The sequence below is a fragment of the Fukomys damarensis genome, unplaced genomic scaffold (genome assembly GCF_012274545.1).
Source record: "Fukomys damarensis isolate Sample0158 unplaced genomic scaffold, DMR_v1.0_HiC HiC_scaffold_21, whole genome shotgun sequence".
NCBI classification, from domain to species: Eukaryota; Metazoa; Chordata; class Mammalia; order Rodentia; family Bathyergidae; genus Fukomys; species Fukomys damarensis.
Window position 1 is genome coordinate 16982644 of NW_022900933.1, and position 22758 is coordinate 17005401.

Sequence of the window (22758 nt, forward strand, 5' to 3'; positions counted from 1 at the left end):
AAAAAATGGTGTGGTAAGATTAGAATCCACGGCCCCCTGAGCTACTTTAAATCCTTTTTACTTTCTTTGACAGGTAGTTGATGAACTTTTTGTATATGTATGCACGTGTGTGTGCATGAGTGTGGTGGTTGTTGAACCCAGGACCTTCACACTGAGCCACATCCTCAGCCCTTTTGATTAAAAATAATTTTGAGACAAGGTCTCACTAAGTCACTTAGGCTGGGCTCGAACTTGCAGTCCTCTTACCTCAGCCTCCCGATGTTGCCATTATAGGTGTGCATTACCACACCCAGCATCAGTTGTTTTGTTTTGTTTTTGGTACTGGGGATCGAACTCGGGACCTTGCACTTGTGAGGCAGGCACCAGAACCACTGAGCTAAATCCCCGGCCCTAGCATCAGTTGATAGACTCTAAATATTGGTAGTGTGATAAGGAACACTGCCATAGAAGGCATTGACAGTTTCATAGAAAGTTTATTTTTTGCATTGAACCTAATGTGTGTTTTTATAACTTCTACCTGTTGATTCTAGATCTGCTTCTATGGAACAACACAGAATAAATTCTGTTCTTCTTCTGCAGTGTGTGTGACACCATTGCTATTTAACAACCCGCCACATGTCTCATCATGCAGTCTTACCTACTAGACTCTGCCTGTTTCATAAACTCACATTCCCTTTTTTTCTCCCCCTCCCCTTTCTCCTCCTCCTCCTCCTCTTATATTATCATGGCTTTTAGCCTCCTTCTGTTCTACTGCTCACTATTTGAGGGTCTGTTTTTTGTTAGGCTTCTTCAGAAGGAATGATTACACAGATACAGAGGACTGTGAGCTCATCTTCATTAAACATAAGGTGCTTGTCTAGCCTAACAGTCTGTTTTGAAAAAAAACAAAAAAATTTGGTCAGCAGTCTTAGATTTTGACTACTATTGAACTTAACTCATTTGGCTTCCCAGGCCTTTTTCACATTAGTTACCTATGCAGTTTTTTGTTTTGTTTAGTTTTGTTGGTTTTTCCCTAAGGCTTCACAATTACCTTTGCATTTAATCATATATATGCACACATATATACGTACACACACACACACACACACACACACACACACACACACACACACATAGTGAGAGAGAGACAAAAGGAGGGAGAGAGATACCACCCCCAAAATGTATACACACTTCTGGAACAGAAGTACTTCTATAAATATTTTAATACTAAATATGAGATTATTACAAGTTACTTGGCCTCTACAATTACAAGAAGTGCTCAGTAGTGGCCATTAGCTTCCACACATTTATTAGTATGGTGAACCGCGTTTTGTGTAACCTTGTTCACTGAGATTGCTGCACATGCATTTTCAATTTCTTCTCTAAGGGCTGGCAGTATAGTGAGTTTTCTGCAATATACCACATCCTCTAGGGTCCCCCATACAAGGATAATACCATCTGTTGAAAAAAATCATACTATTTTTCTTTCCCTAAAGTGTGTATACATTTTTGGGCAGACTATATTTGTGTGTGTGTGTAGTCTACACACACACACACATATTTGGAAAACTTGTTGAAAGGGACTGAAGTAAGGATAACCTACACTATAACACTATTACGGTAACTTGTGAACTTCCTTTATTATTAGTTCAATTCAGATTTTGCTATAAGCATAACCAATACAATAAGCCACTTTTTTAAAAACAAAACAATTAACAGAACTAAAGTAATTTATCAGTAACATGCTGTGGCTGGGTGTGGTGGCATATGTCTGTAATCCCTATACTCCAGGCGCTAAGGCAGGAGGATTGCCATGAGTTTCAGGCCAACCTGAACTACAAAGTGAGACCCTGTCTCAAAAAAGCAAAATAAATAAATATTATAAATCACTTTAAAGAATATTTCCAGAAAGTCGTGACAAAACTGCATCAAATGTTAATAGCGTGCTGCATTGTTCAGCATCTGGGCTGCTGTTTTGGCACTGTGTGTATGTGTATTGTTGGTTTCACCAGGTCTTGCAGAAAACTACTGTTGCTCCAGTAAATTGTCACATCAGTGGATGTTTATTTCCCAGAACCTTTCATTTCTCAGTAGTAAACCTTTTTAGTTTAATGGTGACATACAGAGTAGTAGCACAGTCTTAAGTGTACAACATAGTGAATTTTCACAAAGTAGATATACTCATGCTGTCACCACTCAGACAAAAAAATAGAAATTGCTAGTGTTCAAGAAGTCGTCATCTCCCTTTTGAGTTACTTTCCTCCACCCCAAAGATAACCACTATACGACATTTTATACCATAGGATGCCCATTTTTGATTTTTATATTGATATAATACTGTGATACTCTGAGTGTTTTTCATTTGGCATTGTATTATTCTGAGGTTGTTCCATGTTATGTGTAGCAGTCTCATTCCTATACAATCTTCCAGTGTATGAATATACCATAATTGTTCATCCCTTCTCATATTGATGGTCATTGATGTGTTTTGATTATCATGAAAAATGCTGCATGTGGTTTTAGTGCTGTATTTTTTCATGTGTGTTTGTGTGTGTTTGCTTAATTTTGTTTAGATATATTGTAAGTATGGAATGGGGTCATTCTATATGTACTCATTTGAGTCTGGCATCTTTCATTTGACACTGTATTGTGAGATTAACCCATATTTTGTGTTGCAGTAGCTTGTCTACTCTTGTTCCTGCACAGTATTCCATTGTATGAATATACTACAATCTGTTTAAAGGATTGAAATTGTTTGATCATAGGGTATGTACATGTTCTGCATTGATACATATTGATAAGCAGTTTTCCAAAGTGGTTATGTTAGTTTATAACCCACCAGCAGTGTTTTAGTGACCCAGATTGAGCATCCTTGTCAACACTTGGTATTGTTAAGCTTAAATTTTAGCAGTCTTGGTGGATGTTTAGTGATATGATCATAAAAAGTATCAATTCTTCTATCCATTAAGTATATCAGAGATTTCTCATTCTGTAGCACTTTTAATTTAACTTTGGTATACCAGAACAGTAGTTGGTATAACATCTACCTTCTAGGACCAGTGGACTCTTTTTATTATTTTTGTTTTGTTTTGTTTTGTTTTGTTTTTTGGTACCAGGGATTGAACTTGGGTCTTTGCGCTTGCAAGGCAGGGCACCAAACCGCTGAACTAAATCCCCGGCCCTGGACTCCTTTTATTTTAAATTTTACAGAAAAAATGTAAAGATAGTGAAAAACTACTTATAAATTAAATTAAAATTTTGAGAGTGCCAGGGATTTAGCTCAGTGGTGCCACGCCTGCCTTGCAAACACAAGGTCCTGAGTTCAGTCTTCAGTAGCAGAAAAGACATTTTTTTAGAAAAAACAACTTGAGAGTGAATTACACTTAATTTTGCAGCAAGTAAATTTAACACATAAGCATTACAAAAGATGAAATATTTGTGTTATACATCATTTTAGCAAATCAAGATGATACAGGTTCTTCCATAAAATAAATACTTCATATTTAATAACTAAGGGAATGACAGCACTGTATTTTCTTCTGTCATTAGAAATATATTATTTGGGGCCGGGGATTTAGCTCAGTGGTTCCGCCGTCTGCCTTGCAAGTGCAGGTTTCTGAATTTGATCCCCAGTACCAAAAACAAACAAACAAACAAACATTGTTTGCAAGGGCTAGGGATGTAGCTCAGTGGGAAAGCATTTGTTAGGCTTGTATGAGGCCCTGGGTTCAATCTCCAGTACTGACAGCTATCATGGGCAAAGAGGAAAGGAACAGACCAGGCAGGTACTTGTCAAAGCATGAAGATATGATGTTAAAGACAGATCACTCAGAGAGAGGAAAAAAGTAGGCTGCTTTAGGGTCTGCAATGGTTTGGTCTCTTTTCTTTTTTGTTTTTTGTTTTTTTGAGACAGGGTCTCACTATGTAGTTGAGCTGGAATTCACTGTGTAGCCCAGGCTGTTCTCGAACTCAGCAATCCTCTTGCCTCAGCCTCCTAAGTGCTCAAATTACAGGCATATGCCACCACTCCCGGCGATTTGGTCCCTTTTTGTATTCCAAGTAACCATAATAATAATATTTTAGATCACAGAAGTTGTATAAAATCATCTTCTATTCAATTAATGTGATAGACAAGACTTTCACACAATCTATAGGGAGCTGGGTTATCCTACCACTCAGGAGGCTGAGGCAGGAGGATCACTGCAAATTCCAGGCCAGCCTGGGTTACATAGTGAGTTCAAGGCCAGCCTGGACTACACAGTGAGACCCCATCTCAAGTTAAAAAAAAAAAAAACTGTTTAACAGGTGTTGCTGTTGTTGTTGTTGTTGTTAGAAACTAACTGGATCCAGGAAACCTTGATGAATCCTAAGTGTTAATGGTATCTCTTGATTGATAGAAATTCTTGATTTTAATTTAATAGTCTAGTTTCTAAATTTTTTTCCTTTATAGTTAGTGCTTTTTTTTTGTATATTTAGAAAACTACATGGCCATATACATATTACTCTGCTTTTTTCTATCTTTTATTGCTTTAATCTTTTATTTTTAAATTAACTCTATATGGGACTGATCTTTTATTAGGGTGTGGTGTCAGATAGGGATCCAGGTTCATTATTTTCCATATGGCTATGCAGTTGACCCCAACATTAGTTGTTGAAAGGCCATGCTTCCCTACTCCTTTGCAGTGTTTCCATCACAAATCAGATATCTAATGTGTTTATTTCTGGTTTCAGTTCTCTTGGTCTATTTTTCTGTCCTTGCAACAGTATTACTCCATTTTAATTACTGTAGTTTTATAATAAATCTTGATATCTGTCACTGTAAGTTCTCTACTTCTGTGCTTCTAGATCAGGGATTAGTTTTTCTGTAAAGGACCATATGGTAAATAATTTTATGTTTTGTTGGCCACATTTGGTTTCTGTCGAAATTTTTTTTCTCTGTTTCTCTTTAATCCTTAAAAAAAATTTTAAAACCACTCTTTACTATATTTGGCTCAATTCCAGTAGTTCCCAGACCCATGTGCTATATTGTCTTGAGCGTTCTCTTTAGAACCATCTTGTCAGTTTTCTAAAACGTGCTAGAATTTTGACAAGCATGGTATAGAATCTGACCAGTTTGAGAAATAATTGACATCTTTATAATATCGAGGATTCTGATTGGTTTTAGGATTGGAATCATGCACCTCATTTTTTCTATAGTTGTCTTACTTGAATTAGAATTAATTAGGCTACTCGGAACACTACAGTTTTTGTTTTCATTTGTCATGATTGTATTTATAGTGATTATTTGTCTTTGGGAATTTTTATTTTAAGACCTTTGTTATGGGCAGTAGAAATCAGGCATTAATTTTATAAGACTAAAAGAGAAACCATCTGCCTTGCAAGCGTAAGGGCCAGAGTTCAATCCCTGGTACCCCCCCCCAAAAAAAAAACCACAAAAAAACCCCAAGACTAAAAGAGAAGGAATTTGAATCCAGAATTTAGTAGCTTATAATTCACATGGTCTGTTTGTAAATAGTATGATACAGACAATATCTTGCTTAAGCATATTTGGATTTCATTATACCTCTTAGGTCTTTATATCCAGTTTGGAAACTTCATATCAGATTTTAGAATTCTAGCTCTAGGTTTTATACCTAGTTTTAGGGGTTTTTTGTTGTTGTTGTCTTGGGGCAGGTGTTTGTTTTTTTTGAGGCAGGGCCTCACTTTATAGCTCAGGCTGGCCTTGAACTCACAGTGTAGCCCAGGCTGGCCTCAAACTCACAGTGATCTTCCTGCTTCAGCCTCCCAAGTGCTGGGATTACAGGCAGGCACCACCATTCCTGGCATAATTTTTATCTTGTAGGGATTTATGGATTACTTAACTATGAGCAAATTTTTTCTACATATTTAAGCTTGAAATGTTTGTTTTTCTTTTCATCTAACCAATGTGCCAAAGTGCATGCAAATTTATGATTGTGTTTAGTGAATACATACTATGTTTTTATTATATTTTGTATACATGTTGTTACATGTGATAAAGGTCATAGTGTTTTATTGTATTACTATTGAAATGGTTTGTTTTTATTATGAATTTCTTTTCATATATTTATTCCAAAGGCCTCAAAGCTATTTACATTTATAAATGACAGAAGTTTTGGTTGTTTCTCGTTTCGTAACATTGTGAGTTTTGGAAATTTGAAAATGGAATAGTGATAAATATTTACCTCAGTATACATAGTGTTAAAAGTATATTTCAAGTGGTTTCCACATTTTCCTGTCCCCAAAATGAAAATAAAGCAACATCCTTTGGCTGTTAACCATCACATTCATAAGAAAGCAAAGTACCCTGCCTTTTTATTACTTTTATTAGTCCTGCCATGTTCTCTTGTTATCTGTTCCCCTTTTAGTACCTCCTCTTTTATCCTTTCATCTGTTCTTTATACATGCTCTTTTCTTTGTCGGAAATCCTTTTCCTGCCCTTTTTTCTTTATACTTCTATTGGTCGTGCCTGAGGGGCATTTCATTAATTGTGTGTTGGGACTCTCCTAATTAATGGTCAGACACGGATAGGGACACTGGTTAGCAGTGCAGATATGACCCATATGTCTTGCATTCTGTTCTGATTGTTGATCTGTTTATCTCCTCTTCTTCTGGACCATCAGCTCCTTGAAGTTAAATGTGACTATTTCTAACACTAGCATAGTACCTGATGGTTAACAAGTTTTCAATAAATATCGCTTATGCCAAAATATCAGTCATGTGTAAAATTCTCAAGGCTTTCACAGTTCATTTAGAGTAGCAACATGTTTATATTCATGATTTGTTATGCAACTAGGTAATATTTTGATGAGGTTTCTCATCTGACTCCTGGATATTATGAAAGATAGTCTTGTCTTATCACATGAATTAAATAAAGCAGATGATTTTATACAACTTCAATGATCTGAAGTATCATTATTATGGTTACTTGATATTAATAAATATAACTTCAAGAAAAGGGACCAAACCATTGAAAACACTAAAGCAGCCTGCTTTTTTCTCTCTGTGAATATATGATCTCCATCTTTAACATGACTTCCTTCTTTGACAAGTACCTGTCAGGTCTTTACTGCTTTGCATAGACTGTTTACCCCATTGCTGCTTTCTCGGTCTCAGCAAACATTTTAATTTCACTTTATAGCCTTAATTTGGATTCCTGACTCACAGAGGAACTCAAGGCTGTCAGAACCAATAAAACTTTCTCCTAGCCCTTATTTTTTCTTACTGTGTTCTTTCTTTTGTTTGTTAACCGTAGCAAAGTAAAAAAGGAAAAGAAACAGGTTCTGGAGAGTGAGTTTGGGCCAAGGAAAAGTAAGAAAGGCACACCCTAGTGTGAGGGCCACCGTGCAAGATAGAACCCGGTTGCCTGTTTTGAGGCAGAGTTTCACCTTGCAGTTCAGCCTGGCCTTGAACTCACTCTGTAGCCAGGCTGGCCTCAAACTTGCACCTGTCCTCCTCCCTCAGTCACCCAAATGCTAGGATTACAGGTATGCTCCACCACACCAGCCATTATGTTCTTTCTTGTAGAAGAAGTAGCCCTTCTCCTGATGAGATAATCCTCTCTCTGTGCCTGTTAAAGACATACATTTTACATTTTTGTCAAAGTACTACATACATGTGATTTTTTAAAAATCCAGCAAAATGGCCATGTCCTACCCTAATTCCCTGTAGATGTGTTCCCTAATGGTACCTTTTTAAAATTCTTTTGGTAGCTGTCTTTATTTTTATTTATTTTTGAGGGAGTGGTATGGGGGATCAAACTTGGGACCCTTCACTTGTGGGGCAGGCACTGGAACCACTGAGCTAAATCCCCAACCCTGTCTTTATTCTTTTTTTTTTTTTTTTTTTTTTTTTTTTTTTTTTTTTTTGGTACCGGGGATTGAACTTGGGTCCTTGCGCTTGCAAGGCAGGCCACCGAACCGTTGAGCTAAATCCCCCCCCACCCCCATCTTTATTCTTAACACTGAACAACATGCTTCTCCTTTCTTGACTTACATATTTTTTGTTTGTTTTATTCAAACAGGGTCTCACTATATAGTTTAAGCTGGCCTTGAAGTCACTGTATAGCCCAGGCTGGCCTCAAGCTCATAGCAATTCTGCCTCAGCCTCCCAAATAGTGGGATTGCAGGTATGAGCCACTATGCCTGGATTGATGTATGCATTTTAGATATTACACATTCACTTCCTGTTCTGATAAAAGTTTATTTCTTACTCTTTAAACCCATTTGCCCAATATGTTGCTAACAATTCTTACAAATTATTTTATACATGTTTATTGTAGAACTAAGTAATGTACTATAATTATTTTCTTCCGTGTAATAACTTTTCTAGAATTTCTAGTGCTCCTGTCTTTTGCAGTTTCTTCTTTAAAATAATCCTCCATCCCTGCTCCTGAAAGTACCATCTTCTTTTCTCTTTGGGGTTGGCAGAAAGTATCTCTTTCCCAAAGTCACACATTCTTTGTGCTGGTTGGTTGCTCTGAAGATTTTTCATAAGGCTATTACTACATTTTCCTTGACTATTCAGAGGATTGAAGTCGTTTATTGATTTTCATGGCTTCCTGTTAAAATTTAGTGCCTCGTTTTCCCGGGGTGCCTGCTCAAGTAGCATAGTAAGAAACTGTGGCTAGAAAGTAAATTTATTGAGTCTTCACATCTGAAAGTTTACTTATTCTCATACTTGTCTGTGTAAGTGTGCCTTCTCTCATACTTGACTAATAACATGGAGATAGAATTTGAAGTTGGATATAACTGTTCCTCAGGGATTTGGGGTCATTGTTCTATTCTCTTTTGTCACCTAAGATAGCTGTTGTGCTGTTTTGATTCTTTTCCTGGTTTGATTACTCCCTTATTCTCCCCCGAAATTTTTTTTATCTCTGTAGTGCTGTGAAATTTCATAGTGGTTTGTTTGTTTGTTTTATTAATTGTACTCAGTGTGCTGGGCCCTTCCTGTCTGGAGATTGGAGTCTCTTAACTCTTTGAAATTTTTTTGAGCTATTTATTATTTTTTGTCCCTCCCCCCCTTCTTGGGTATAGTAGAATTTTAGATTTCTTGGATTAATTGTTTTTGTCTCTTTTTTTTTGAGACGGGATCTCACTATGTAGTTCAGGCTGGCCTTCAACTCACAAGCCCAGGCTGGCCTCAAACTTGTAACAGTCCTCGTGCTTCAGCCTTCAGAGTGCTAGAATTACAGGTGTGTACCACCACACCTGCCATTTTGTATTTCTTGAGATATTTTACCTTTTGATCCTTTTACTGTATTTCTTTGAGAATTTGAAAAAAATTTTCTACAGTTGGAGTATTTTGCTTCTGATTTTTTAATACAAAAATAATTCTTAAATTATAGGAACACTTTTTTTTTTTTTTTAAAGAATCTGTGTTTCATTGCAGGGGTGTACCAGAGATCGAATGTGGGCCCTTGCACTTGTGAGGCAGGGGTATAACCACTGAGCCAAATCCCCAGCCCTGAGTTTCTTTTTAAGACTAGGATCACTCTATTCTTAAGAAATCTCACTGAGGATATCACTTCAAGTGGGACGTGCTTTCATATATTTTCTTCTATTTTTCACATTAATCTCTGCTTTTCCCAGATTTGTGTCTTATTATCCCTTTGGTCTCTTCCTCTTGTTTTAGAGGTGTTTCTCCAAAGTCAAGTGGTCCTCTGCTGTCCATTTGTATTTCAGAGTAGGAGACACAAGTTAATTGGGAGCTCTGGACACATGTACAGGGTTTGTCATTTGTTAGGATTGCCTTTATTTAGAGGATAGGATAAGGAACTATTTACTGCTGTAGAGGACCCGCAAATACAGGGATCTAAAGAAAAGTCAGTTGATGGTTCTGAATCTAGATTTGGTCTACATATGTTTAGCCCCAAGTTTTATTCCTGTCTTTCCCCAGAATCCTTGGTGTTCTGATTCCCTGGGGTTCTGTAGGATAGCCAGCCCTATTTTTATTTTATTCCCCTCTACTAGCAACACTCTGATGTCATGTTCTTTCTGCTCTGCAGGTTACCCTCATATTTGTGCTGTCCTCCAGAATTTAAAAATTAAGGTTTTGATGTGTTGGTGCCCCACAATTATTGTGGGTTTATGTATGTTTAAGTTCCTTATGGTAAATTTGTAAAGTGTCAGCTGGATTAGGTTGAACTTCATTTCCCAGAATTCCCTTTCTCACGTGTTTCTGAATATGGAGGAAAATTTTTGTTTCTAACAGACTTTTAGCCCTGAACTTAAAACACTCTAATCCCCACCCCAGAACAAGTTATAAAGTCCCTATTTTGTCTTTGGGGTAGTGTTCATTCTTCCAACTAATTCACACATTCTCTTTGATCTGTGTAACTTAGATAGAATTTTACTACTTATACCTCTTCTTGTTAGATAAGAAAGAAAACAAATGAACCACAAATAGGCATATACCGTATTCAAGTGCACACATGAGGAAGAAATACTGGTAATTAATACAGTCCTTATTTCTGTGGCAGGTCATATGGTCAGAGCTGGTATTTATAACTACCTACTTTTTTTTTTCTTTTTATTGAGTTTATTGGTACATTCTAGGTATACAGTATAGTTACATTCATTACTGGGATCTTGTACCTTTACATGACAGGTCTTGGTTCTCATTTTCTTCCCCTTGTCCCTGCCCTCCCTTCACCCCCTCCTCCCCTCCCCAATAACTACCTACTTCTATATCTGCTTTATCCTCAGCTAGCTGGTTCTGGTCCCTTGCCTGGTGGGGTGACCTTGAAAGATCTTAGCTGTTAGCAGTCCTGTCTGAATTAGGTTACTGTGCCTTTCCACTGACTTTAATTATAAGACATGGAAGTACTAAAAGGTGTCCTGGAGGACCTCTTATGTTTCATACATACCCCTCTTTACCCCTATTTCCAGTACTAACCCAGTGTCCTCTTGAAAGTCAGATCAGTCAACCCAGCCAGTACAGGAAGTAACTTTTCTTTGCTTATTGATTAAGAACCTCAGAGTATGAGATTTTAAAAGTTGTAAGTAGAAGTAAAGTTGTAATTTTAACCTCAGTTTAATAAAATCATTGTATTTCCTGGTGAAAGTGTTCCTTGCCTTTGAAACTATGACTTTTTGACCCACAAAGTCACAGGGACAGGAGCTAAAAAAAGATTTTGGTGAACCTGAATTTATTATTCTCTATTGACTTCCCAAACAATGAAACCTTTCATAGTTCTCATTAAAAACATAAAAGGCATCAGGCTGTTCCCTCAGTCACCTACCTTTGGAATCATAAAGGCTTTTTTCCAAGATTATTTTATTCCTAATGGTTACAAAGTCCTATCAGTTCTACTTTTCACATCATTCATTTTAACATCTCTTCTACATCCTCTTGTTAATCCTTGCCATAAAATAAGTATCATTTTACTTGCTCAGTTTTTAGAAGTAATCTTTTCTCCTTATTCATCTGTTGTTCTTCTAAAACAATATTTGGTAGACCATATTTGGTGGCTCTTAAGTGCTTATAAAGTAATTCAAACTCCTTAACCAGCTGAATTAATTCATCTCTTGTAACAGATTGAAAGGTAGATGGCTTTAACAAGTTTGTTCTCAGGATTTGTATGATGGCTCAGGATCCCAGGTTCCTTCTGATTTGTTACTTTACTACGCCTTGGCATGTTGCCCTTATTTACCTGGTCAAGATACTTCACTACTATGTCAAAGCTAGCATGAAAGAGAAGTAGTACTGGGTGTGGTGGTGCCCACCTGTAAATTACCTTGAGTTCAAGGCCAGCCTAGGCTACCTAGTTCAGGACCAGACTAAACTACATAGTGAGACCTTGTCTCAAAAACAAAAAAAAGAATGTGGCTTTCCTTTTATACAGACAACCCAGAAGGATGTGTGAATCATTTTCACTCTTAGCCCATTGGCTACAAGTTCTAGCTGCAAGAGAGGTTCGGAAAAAGTCTCCAGTGTGGGGACCCAATTATAAACATAGACACTCTATTACTGTAGAAAAGAGTGGAATGAGTAGCAGTAATCTCTGCCACACAAGGTATACAAGATCTTGGGGAGACTGATGGTTGCCTGCCTCTTTGCCTTATTTCAGAGTGTGCTAACTTTCTACTCCTCACTCTTTTCCAGCTCTCCCATACTGTTCTCCCCTTTGCTTTAGCCATGCTAAAATATTTGAGCTTCCAAACCTGCTACAGTGGTATACACTTCTCTGCCTTTCCTCGTATTGCTTATTTAGCCTGAGGTGCCCTCATTCCCCTCATCTCCATCACACTCCAGCAACTGTTCTCAGAGAATTTGTTTTCCTAGATGCAATTGAGGGCTGAGGATTTAGCTCAGTGGCACCGCCTCTGCCTGGCAAGCACAAGGTCCTGAGTTCAATTCCCAGTACCTAAAAAAAGTGCAATTGAAGTATCTTCTGTTGTATAAATATTGGACAATGCTTTTCTTCTGCCCAGGTAGAATTGATGATTTTCTCTTCTGTTATCCTTTTGTACATAGATAGACTTTAATCATTATACTTATTGGCAATTATTTCTTAGATTCTCTCTTTACCTGATTATAAAGTCTTGGCACAGGTGAAATTTGATTCACATATCTCTTAGATGTAATATAGAGCCTGACAGACATTGAGTTTGCACTAAATGCTTATTCATTGATTGAGTCCATAGGACAGACATGTTTACCTGAACTTTTTAAAAATGTCAGAACCTGCTCTTTAAGATACAGCTGCTGGTTTGGTTTTTGGTTGTTGTTGTTGTTGTTGTTATTTGTTTTAATTTTTAGCAGTTAAGGTCAGCACTACCACCAATAGTATTTGTAATTATCCTAGTTTTTCTTAGTTGTCTCATATTTAGTTTTCAGTTTAAAAGTACTCTGTGAGTTATGGAATTTGTAAATTTTTTTCTGTTTAAAATAGTTTTTCTGGCTACCAAGGCAGAATATTTATAATTGCTTTTTAACAACTCACTAAATCAGTGACTTGCTGCAGGAGATGTGTTGAAGTGAAGTAGATAATGCTGACATGATTTCCAAAACCTTTCCTAAGATCTGAGCACTGCCACCTTAACATACTTGTTCTGAGATACAGGTGACAAAGGATTTGTTAATGGCTGGAAGAGTCATTGTTATAAACACATTCTAAGGCAAGAATGCCTTCAATATTCTTACATGGAGAATTTCTTTTCTGCTTTACTGTCTTGAGTAATATCTTTTGTTTTACTTGTAGATTTGATGGTCCTCGAAGATTTGAGGATTTAGGGTCAAGGTGTGAAGGACCGAGACCCAAAGGGCCTCGTTTTGAAGGAAATCGCCCCGATGGGCCAAGACCCAGATATGAAGGTCACCCAGCAGAGGGCACTAAAAGCAAATGGGGAATGATTCCCCGGGGGCCAGCATCTCAATTTTATATTACCCCAAATACATCCCTAAGTCCTCGACAGAGTGGACCACAGTGGAAAGGCCCCAAACCAACTTTTGGACAGCAACATCAGCAGCAACCTAAGTCACAAGCAGAACCTCTATCAGGAAACAAAGAATCATTAGCAGACACCAGTAGTAACCAGCGGAAGAATTTTAAAATGCAATCAGCTACATTTCCCATTGCTGCAGATATAAAGGATGCCAAGGCGGCTCAGTCAAATGAGAATCTAAGCGACTCTCAACAAGAGCCACCTAAAAGCGAAGTCTCGGAAGGGCTGATAGAGACTTCTGATTGGGACCAGAATTCTCAAAGTATGGATACTCAAATGGACAAAGCCCAAGCTGTTACTCAGCCTGTATCCCTTGCAAATAAACCTGTACCTTCTCAATCTACTTTTCCCTCAAAAACAGGGGGCATGGAGGGAGAAACAGCAGTAGTAACATCATCATCATTAACTGTAGATGATTTTAAACCTTTAGGTATTGGTCTGCCTCATTCAGAAAACAATCAAGATAAAGGGCTGCCTCGGCCAGATAGAGATACTAGATTAGAAGGCACTCGAGGTGGCAGCTCATCCTACAGAGGTTCTGGGCAAAGCAGAATGGAAGACACACGGGATAAAGGACTAGTAAACAGAGGGCGAGGCCAGGCAATGAGTCGAGTCCCTGGGTTGGTCAAGCAAGAAGACTTTCGTGATAAGATGATGGGTAGAAGAGAAGACAGTCGAGAGAAGATGAGCAGAGGAGAAGGCAACCGGGACAGAGGGTTGGTGAGGCCGGGAAGCAGTCGGGAGAGAGTACCAGGTGGTCTGCAAGGCAGCCAGGACAGGGGTAGAGCTGGCAGCCGAGAAAGAGGACCACCTCGGAGGGCTGGGAGTCAGGAGAGAGGACCCCCTCGAAGGGCTGGAAGTAGGGAGAGGGTACCACCCCGAAGAGCTGGGAGCAGGGAGAGGGGACCTCCTCGAGGGCCTGGCAGTCGGGAAAGGGTACTGGGCAGACCAGATTTTGGTCGTGATAGAGGTCCATTCAGACCAGAACCAGGAGATGGTGGGGAGAAAATGTATCCGTATCATCGAGATGAGCCTCCTAGAGCTCCATGGAACCATGGAGAAGAGAGAGGGCATGAAGAGTTCCCATTGGATGGCAGAAATGCACCAATGGAGCGAGAAAGACTTGATGACTGGGATAGAGAGAGATACTGGAGAGAGTGTGAGCGTGACTATCAAGATGATACACTAGATTCATATAACAGAGAGGAGAGGTTTTCAGCACCACCATCTAGGTCTCATGATGGAGATAGGCGAGGCCCCTGGTGGGATGATTGGGAGAGAGATCAGGATATGGATGAAGATTACAGTAGGGAAATGGACAGAGACTTGGGCAGGGATGTGGATCGGATTGGAAGACCCATGGACATGTACGATAGAAATTTGGATAATGAGTGGGACAGAGATTATGGGAGACCACTGGATGAACAAGAATCACAGTTTCGTGAACGGGATATTCCATCTCTTCCACCTTTACCACCCCTCCCACCTCTTCCACCTTTGGATAGATATCGAGATGATAGATGGAGAGAAGAAAGAAACCGAGACCATGGTTATGACCGAGATTTCCGTGATAGGGGTGAGTTGAGGATTCGAGAATATCCAGAAAGAGGAGATACATGGCGGGAAAAGCGAGATTATGTTCCTGACAGACTGGACTGGGAAAGAGAACGGTTGTCAGACAGATGGTACCCATCTGATGTGGATAGACATTCCCCCATGGCGGAACATATGTCCTCCTCACATCGTTCCTCTGAAATGATGGGGTCCGATGCAAATTTAGACTCTGACCAAGGCCTTGGAGGGGTAATGGTTCTCAGTCAGAGGCAGCACGAAATCATTTTGAAAGCTGCACAAGAACTGAAAATGCTTCGGTAAGTTCATTCCTAAAGATCATTTCTTTTAGTTGAAATCACTTCAGACTGCTCTTTTTAAAATGATATGATATATTTGAATGGAATCATTTTACTTTTTTGTCATATATTTTCAGTTTATATTTCTGGTCATTCAGTGCTGTTTGGGGGTTAGCATGTGTATTTAGAAACTGTTAATTATAAGTGTATGCCCTGAGATGTGCAAATCGATTGCTGTCCTTGGTCTTTGTAGATGTGTTCCTGGCCTGCCTTGCCTGTGCATGTTTCAAGGGTTAAACTTCAACTCTTTAGGGTTCTGGCCTTGACAGTTCTCAAATGTAATCTCTATTTTTTCCTAGTAGACATTTTGTTCTATGGTATTAGATCTGATAGACTTCATGTTCACTAATCTTTGATATAACTTTGGAAAGTGGTATGTTTTTCTCTGTTGCAACTCAGAATGGTTTACCTGGAAATGTCCTCAGATTTGTCTGTTGATACTTTCTTTTGGGGATGTTTTATCTTTCATTATAATTAGAAGCAGATATTTCTACCTAGGGTTGATACTTGTGTCTATATAATTAACTGTTTTCTTTGTGAGATGGTGAATACAATTTGGATTTCTTGACTTATAATCAACTATGTATGTATAGGTGTCTACATAACGCTTCCCACATAGTAGCAATAATAACAAAGCTAACAGTTTACTGCATGTGTAACTCTGTGCCTAGGAATTGTGCTAAATGTTTTGTGTACAATAACTCATTTAATCTTTACACCAACTATATAGTCTGAGGTAAGAACTGAGGAGTCAGTAACAAATTGCAAACTTTCTTAGTGTTTTGAGAAAGTAAATTAATGGTTAGGTTTTGATAGATTCTAATGTATTGTGCCTCTCACCTCTGGTCGTGTTTGTGGATGATATGAATTGAATTTATAACTGAAACTTTAGGACTAGAAAAGAAAATACAAGAAAAAAGCTAATTATGTGTAAAGATGAAAGACCAGATGCCCTAGGCAGCAAAATGGATCTCTCTGGTCAATAGTAGAGCCTACGGCTTTTATTTTTCCTAGATTCCTCATGAAGAAGCTGTGAAAACTGCCATCAAATATTTAGCTATTCATTTTTAAATTACAGGCATCTCTAATCCATACCTTTGTACTGGGCACTGTGCCAATAATTTAGTGTACGTTGTCTTAGTCCTGCTATTTCAAATCCTATCTCAGACCACTTCACAGATGATACTAAGACCCAATTAAATTCACTTTGCTAATAAGTAGCAGACTCAGAATTTGAAGTCAATCTGCCTGATTCTAAAATCTGTGTTGTTTATAGAGAGCACCAAACTGATCAGTGTTGCTAAGCTGCCACTGTTTCTTTCCTTTTCATTTAAAAATTTCTTTTTCATCTATTATTTCCTTACATAGAAATGCTAGATAAAAGATGGTATTTTTTTAATCATTCTTTTTTTAAGCTCTTTCTAGGCAATATAAATGTAATTAAACAAATTATATTAAGTGATGGATAATTGTGGTCATAGTTGAATACAAGTAGGTTATGTTGTGTCTGTTAAAGTCAAGAATATCATAAGGAGTAATTATATGGTGCAGAAATAGTCTTATGACTTTGTCCATTTGGGTCACTACACTGAACAAAATGTAAGGAGAAAATTGTAAAAAATCTAAAGAGGTTACAGAGGTTACATATATTTCAGATTGATATTATAATGAAAAGTAATTAATCTTGAAAAATATGAAATGTTTTTAAAGATATAAACTTATAAATGTTCTCACTATCTACAGTAGCTACCATAAGCTAAAATGCCCGGAAGAATCAGACAGTTAACAAAAATGAGTGAAATTGATCCAGATAGAATTCCCTGGAGTATAATGAGGATTGTGATGAACTGCTTCATCTAACATGATCAGCCACTAGTTCACTCACCTAATTGTTGGCATGTGAAAATGTAGATTAGTGTTACCAAATCTCTTTAAAATTTGAAAAAAAATTTATTTTTTTCAGTGCTTGAGTTTAAACCTTGAGCTTTGTGAATGCTAGGCAAGTGTCCTAATACTGAATTACACCCCCCAGCCCTACAATCTGAATGTATATGTTTGGTAAATAATGGCAGCTAATGCAAATTTTTAAAACTGATGTGAAAGCCAAGTTTAAGAAAGATTTTCTAGGGTTAAAGCTCTTGGGTCACCATTTTTCAACCTCTGGTCTAAACAGTATCATGTCAGAAAAAAATAGCAAGAAATCTTTTGGTTGGATGAAGGAAAAACATGACAAATAGATGATATATTAGAATGATCTGATGAGGCAGGTTGTTGAATCTGACCTTAAGGATTGTCAGTACTTTATTCATAGATCTTAGATAACTAATGAGGTTACCTTCATAAGAGCAGGCAAATATTACTCCAGAGTTATAGTTTGGTCACTGCAGAGGGTTTCAGAAAAAAGTTTTTAGGGCCCTCTTTTTAAATTTGATATTTGTTATAGTCTTTTAGGAATGGTGTAAACATGTTTTATGTATAGTGGCAATTTTGTTTGTTTGCAGGGAACAGAAAGAGCAGCTTCAAAAGATGAAAGACTTTGGGTCTGAGCCACAGATGGCTGACCATCTACCACCCCAGGACTCGAGATTGCAGAGTACATCAAGACCTGGGATGTATCCGGTACGGGAAAATTTATGACCAGAAAATGTGATAGTTTCTGCTTTGTGCATTTAAATGTTGCTGCACTTTATTTTATTACAATAAGTATAAGTTTCTTATATAAAAATGTATACTTTGGGAAAGTAAAAGTAACTAACAATTGAACGTCTGTTTTTAAAGAGGGGCTAGTTGAGACAGGTTGTAGAAGGGTCTCAACCTGTGTAGTTCTGGCTGATCTTGAACTGGCTAGCTCAAGGTAGTCTTGAAGTCATGGCAGTTTTCCTGTCTCAGTTTCTCCTGAGTGCTGCAATTACAGAAGTACATAATGATGCCTGGCTTGACCTTTTAACATCTTTAAATATGGTCAAAAATGTGTAAGAGGGGGCCGGGGATGTAGCTCTGTGGCCCCTCTGGCAAGTGCAAGGTTCTGAGTGCAATCTCTAATACCCCTCAAAAAGAAAGAAATGCTGCTTTCCCCAGGGTTTTTGTTTGTTTTATTTTGTTTTGTTTTGGTTTTATTTTTTTGGTACTAGGGATTGAACTCAGGACCTTCAGCTTGTGAGGCAGGTGGTAGAACCACTGAGCTAAATCCCTGGCCCCCAGGTTTTGATAAGTAGACCAAGTATACTTGAACTATATGGCTTTGTGTTCACAGAATTATAGAAACTTTCAAGTAATTTTTTATGTTCAAATACTTGTAGTCCTGCTTTCTGTTTAGGGTGGGATAGATGTGAGCCTCATAGTACTGTCTCCCTCTTTAGATTACTAGTGCAGCTAGAAAAGGTATCAAACGTATCCTATTCAAGTGGGAACAAAAAGGGGTGTTTATGTTAAAGTTGAATGATTGATTTCTCCCTTTGTTTTACTTTGGAGTTTACTTTTTATATTGCTGTTTACCTTTAAGCCAGTTATGGACTTTTAAAATATTATCATGCAGATTATTCTATAACAACACAATGAGGAAGAAAAATCCACTGTTGAACCATTTCATCAAATTAACTCTTCATTTTTCAAGATCCCCTTGTACTGTGGTCTAACATACAGCACTCATACACAGTTATTGACATCAGTGACTGTCATGATTATTGTTGACACTCAAGATCATCGTTTCTCATGACCTTGATATGTATCCACCTGCCTACAGAGTTTCTGTCAGGATGTGTCTCCTGTCAGACTCGGTATATTCAAAATGGAGCTCATTCCCCATTAAAATTGTCTTTCTGTCCTAACTCGATCTGAAAATCAGCCAACATATTTACTTTGTCCTACCTCTCAGTATTCAGTTATGTTAGCTTTCCATCATTGTGATATCTGAGAAAAATCAAATGAAAGAAAGATTTATTTTGGCTCATGGTTTCAGAGGTTTCAGTCCATGAGCATTTGGCTCCAACATTTCCAGGCCTGTTGTAAGGGGCAGAGCTGCTTGCACAGTGGCAGCCAGAGAAAGTGAGGGAGGGAAGGGAGGAGGGTGGGGAAAGAGAGAGAGAACACTATGTTAGTAGGTCTCTTCCTGCTTTTGTTCTGTCTAGGCTTCTGCCCTATTGGATGACACTGTGCATATCTCCATCACTTTGCTGTCTCACATGCCAGGTGTCTCTGGAAACAGCCTCACAGATACATCCTGAAGTATGCTTTGTGCTTTATTAATTTCCTAGGTGTTTGTCACCCCAGTCAAGTTGATAGTGAAGATTAACCTTCATGGCAGTCATTTTATTATCTTTGAGTGGGTGGTACTGAGGATTGAACTTGGGTCTTTGTGCTTGCAAGGCATGCGGCGGAACTTCTGAGCTAAATCCCCAGCCCCTAACTTTTTAATACTGATCAAATGCAGTATTTTCTATTTTCCCCATCCCTGCAACATCAGCTCTAGTCTTAATCAGTGCTTACCTAGGTTATGTCAGAAATGCTGCAATTCATCATCTCTGTCCATTTTATTCTCCTTTAATCTGTTTTCCATTGTGTGGCAAAAGTGATTATTTTTAATCAAATTTTGAGGTACAATTTACATATAGTGCATTACATGTAATATACCCTACAGTTTGAGTTTTGACAAATGTATTCAAAGGATAAATTTCTGTCACCTCAAAAAACTCTTTACCTTTGTACTGTGATTACACTCCACTTCAGGCAGCACTCGTGTAATTTCTGGTCAAAGTAAACATTTTATTTAGGATTGTGTGTATATGTCTGTGTATGTGCACGACTGTGTATGCTTGCATGGTAGGGATCTAACCAAAGCCTCACATATGTGAGGCATGTGCTCTAGCATTACCACTGAGTCACTTCACAGCACTAAAAATAGATGTTTTAAAATGTAAATCTCAACATGTTGCTCCCCAGCTTCAAAACTCTTTAGTGTTTTCTCCTTGCTTTCAGAATAAAATTTAGATTTTTAAGTGATTAGTTATGTTGTTCCTGTGCTGGGTTGACCTCTTCTAACCATTGCTTGCTACTCCACTCATATAATTAGAGCTACTTACCAGTACTGTGAATGTGCCAGGCATGTTACTCTCTCAGTCTGGAGTTTCTTTTCTTTCTCTTCTTGTATCTTCTGCAGTGGGCTAATTCTTGTGTTTTAGAATCCAGTGATTACTATCGTATATACTACCTACCCCTAAGGTATCTTAGTTGTGTCTCTCTCTTTGCTTTTGGTACTGGGAATCAAACTCAGGGCCTCACACTTGCCAGGCAGGTGCTGTGCTGCTGAGCTACATCCTTGGCCCTGTGTCTTTTCTTGTCTGTCTTCTAAACTGAGCCCATAGTGTACAAACTGTATTTTTTATCTTTGTACCTGTTGGCAAATGGTAGCTCTAGATCATTATTTATTCACATAGCAAATCATAAACATCTTTCCATATTGCTACATGTTAACATTATTCTTGATACTCATTGACTTACACTGAACTATTTCATTTATGTTGGACATTGGTTTCTAATCTTTCACTATTATTAATGTAACTTTAATAAACTTCTTTGTATCAAGTTCTTATTTTAGGTGACTTTATAGTAATTTCAAATTCCCAAAGTCAGATACTTCAAAGAATAGGGACATTGTCATTTCCCTTGTTTAAAATAAAGTTGCTGTTAAATACTTGTCTGCTACACTGTACTCTGATAACAGTCAAGGATTCTTAGTCTCATACATGTTGAAAAAATTGAATATTGACCAAAAATATATAAATAATAAAGAGTAAGTTTTTCCTATAATATATCCACATGGCTCTCTTGGTTATATAATAACTTTACTATAGCTATGTAATTATCAGCTACATAGTATATTTGGTGGACTTAACATTTTTAATACATGTTTTAATATACATTTTTATAAATAGTCAATATGAATTTTTTCTGTTATTTTTCTTCTTGTACAAACTCTTTTTGCCCCTTACCCATATGCCCTTACCATATTTGTCAATTTAATTCTTAAGAATTTTAAAATTAATTTGTATTATCTTTAATATATAGATATTACTCCTTTCTAATGTAAATACCATTCTAATGTAAATGCCATAAGTTTTTTTGTTTTACAAATTTATATTTTGCTCTGCCATTATAGAATGAAGAAAATACTTTGTTTTATTTATAGATGTACTTGCCACAGATCTTAAGATAGTTAAAACTTACCTGGGTAGCTGTGCCCCAGATAGAATAGCTTTGTCCTATACTGGCATCTTCTTAACAAATTTTAAAATGCTATATCCTAATAAAAAGTTAAGCTGGGCCGGGGATTTAGCTCAGTGGTTCAGTGGCCTGCCTTGCAAGCACAAGGACCCGAGTTTGATCCCCGGTAGTTTAGCTCTAGGTGACTACCATTTGTCTTTAATTTCAGTCTATAGTGGCCACCAGTTAACATTCCTTACATATTAGTAAAATGCAGTTTTTACTCGAAGTTTAGTTTTAAAGCAAAGCCTAAGTATGAGTGATACACAATTAAAATATATTGACTGGTTTCCAGAGTCTAAAATAACTATCAATAAAGAATAAACCACATACCAAGACCTGTCATGTAAAGGTACAAGATCCCAATAATGAATGTAACTGTACTGTATACGTAAAATGTACCAATAAACTCAATGAGAGAAAAAAAAGAATAAACCACAAGTAGTGAACTAAGATAAATGGGAAATAAGTATCTAAATAAGGCTTGGGAAGAGTTAAATGGCTTTGGGAAAAGAAATGTAAACATTAAAAAACTGTAACCATGCACACAACAGTGGCACCCTCTTGGAGGGATTATTAGTCTAATTGTTTGCTAGTACATTGCTCCCAACCTTGCCACGTATTATTGTCTTCTGGAGTTTGTTTCTCTCACTGGAGATTTGCTGCTTTTGTGGAGAAGATAGGTTTCTAGAGCTGGGGCTATGGCTCACAGCTGAGGTTCTTTTTTTTTTTTTGGTACTGGGGATCGAACTCGGGTCCTTGTGCTTGCAAGGCAGGCAGCAGAACCACTGAGCTAAATCCCCGGCTCTTGACTCTTCTTAACCCCCAGTGTGAGGCAATCACTAATCTTTCTGCTTGTCTCATTTTGCCTTTTTGAGCATTTTATATAAATTGAATCATATAAGATGTGGTTGTTAATGTCTGGCTCCTTTCATTTAACAAATATTTTCAAGATTTCATCCATGTAATAGCATGAATCAGTACTTCATTTCTTTTTATTGCTGAATAATGTCCATTATATGGATATACTACATTGTGTTTATCCATTCACCAGGTGATGGATATTTGGATTTTTTTTTTTAATTGAGTTTATTGGTACATTCTAGGTATACAGTACAGTTACATTCATTACTGGGATCTTGTAC

The 22758-nt window shown here is 37.6% G+C and overlaps 1 protein-coding gene across 5 annotated transcripts in view; it reads left to right on the forward strand.

Moving 5' to 3' along the window:
* Positions 1-22758, forward strand: part of Ylpm1 (YLP motif containing 1) — a 64002-nt gene that overhangs the window by 18147 nt on the left and 23097 nt on the right. For 4 of the 5 annotated variants that reach the window (XM_010645502.2, XM_010645501.3, XM_010645500.3 and 1 more), the window contains 2 exons: positions 13202-15316; positions 17857-17974. In XM_010645502.2, coding sequence (XP_010643804.1) covers positions 13202-15316; positions 17857-17974 — 2233 coding nt within the window. The remainder of the gene's footprint in view (positions 1-13201; positions 15317-17856; positions 17975-22758) is intronic. The other variant, XM_019204324.2, reaches the window with a different exon arrangement.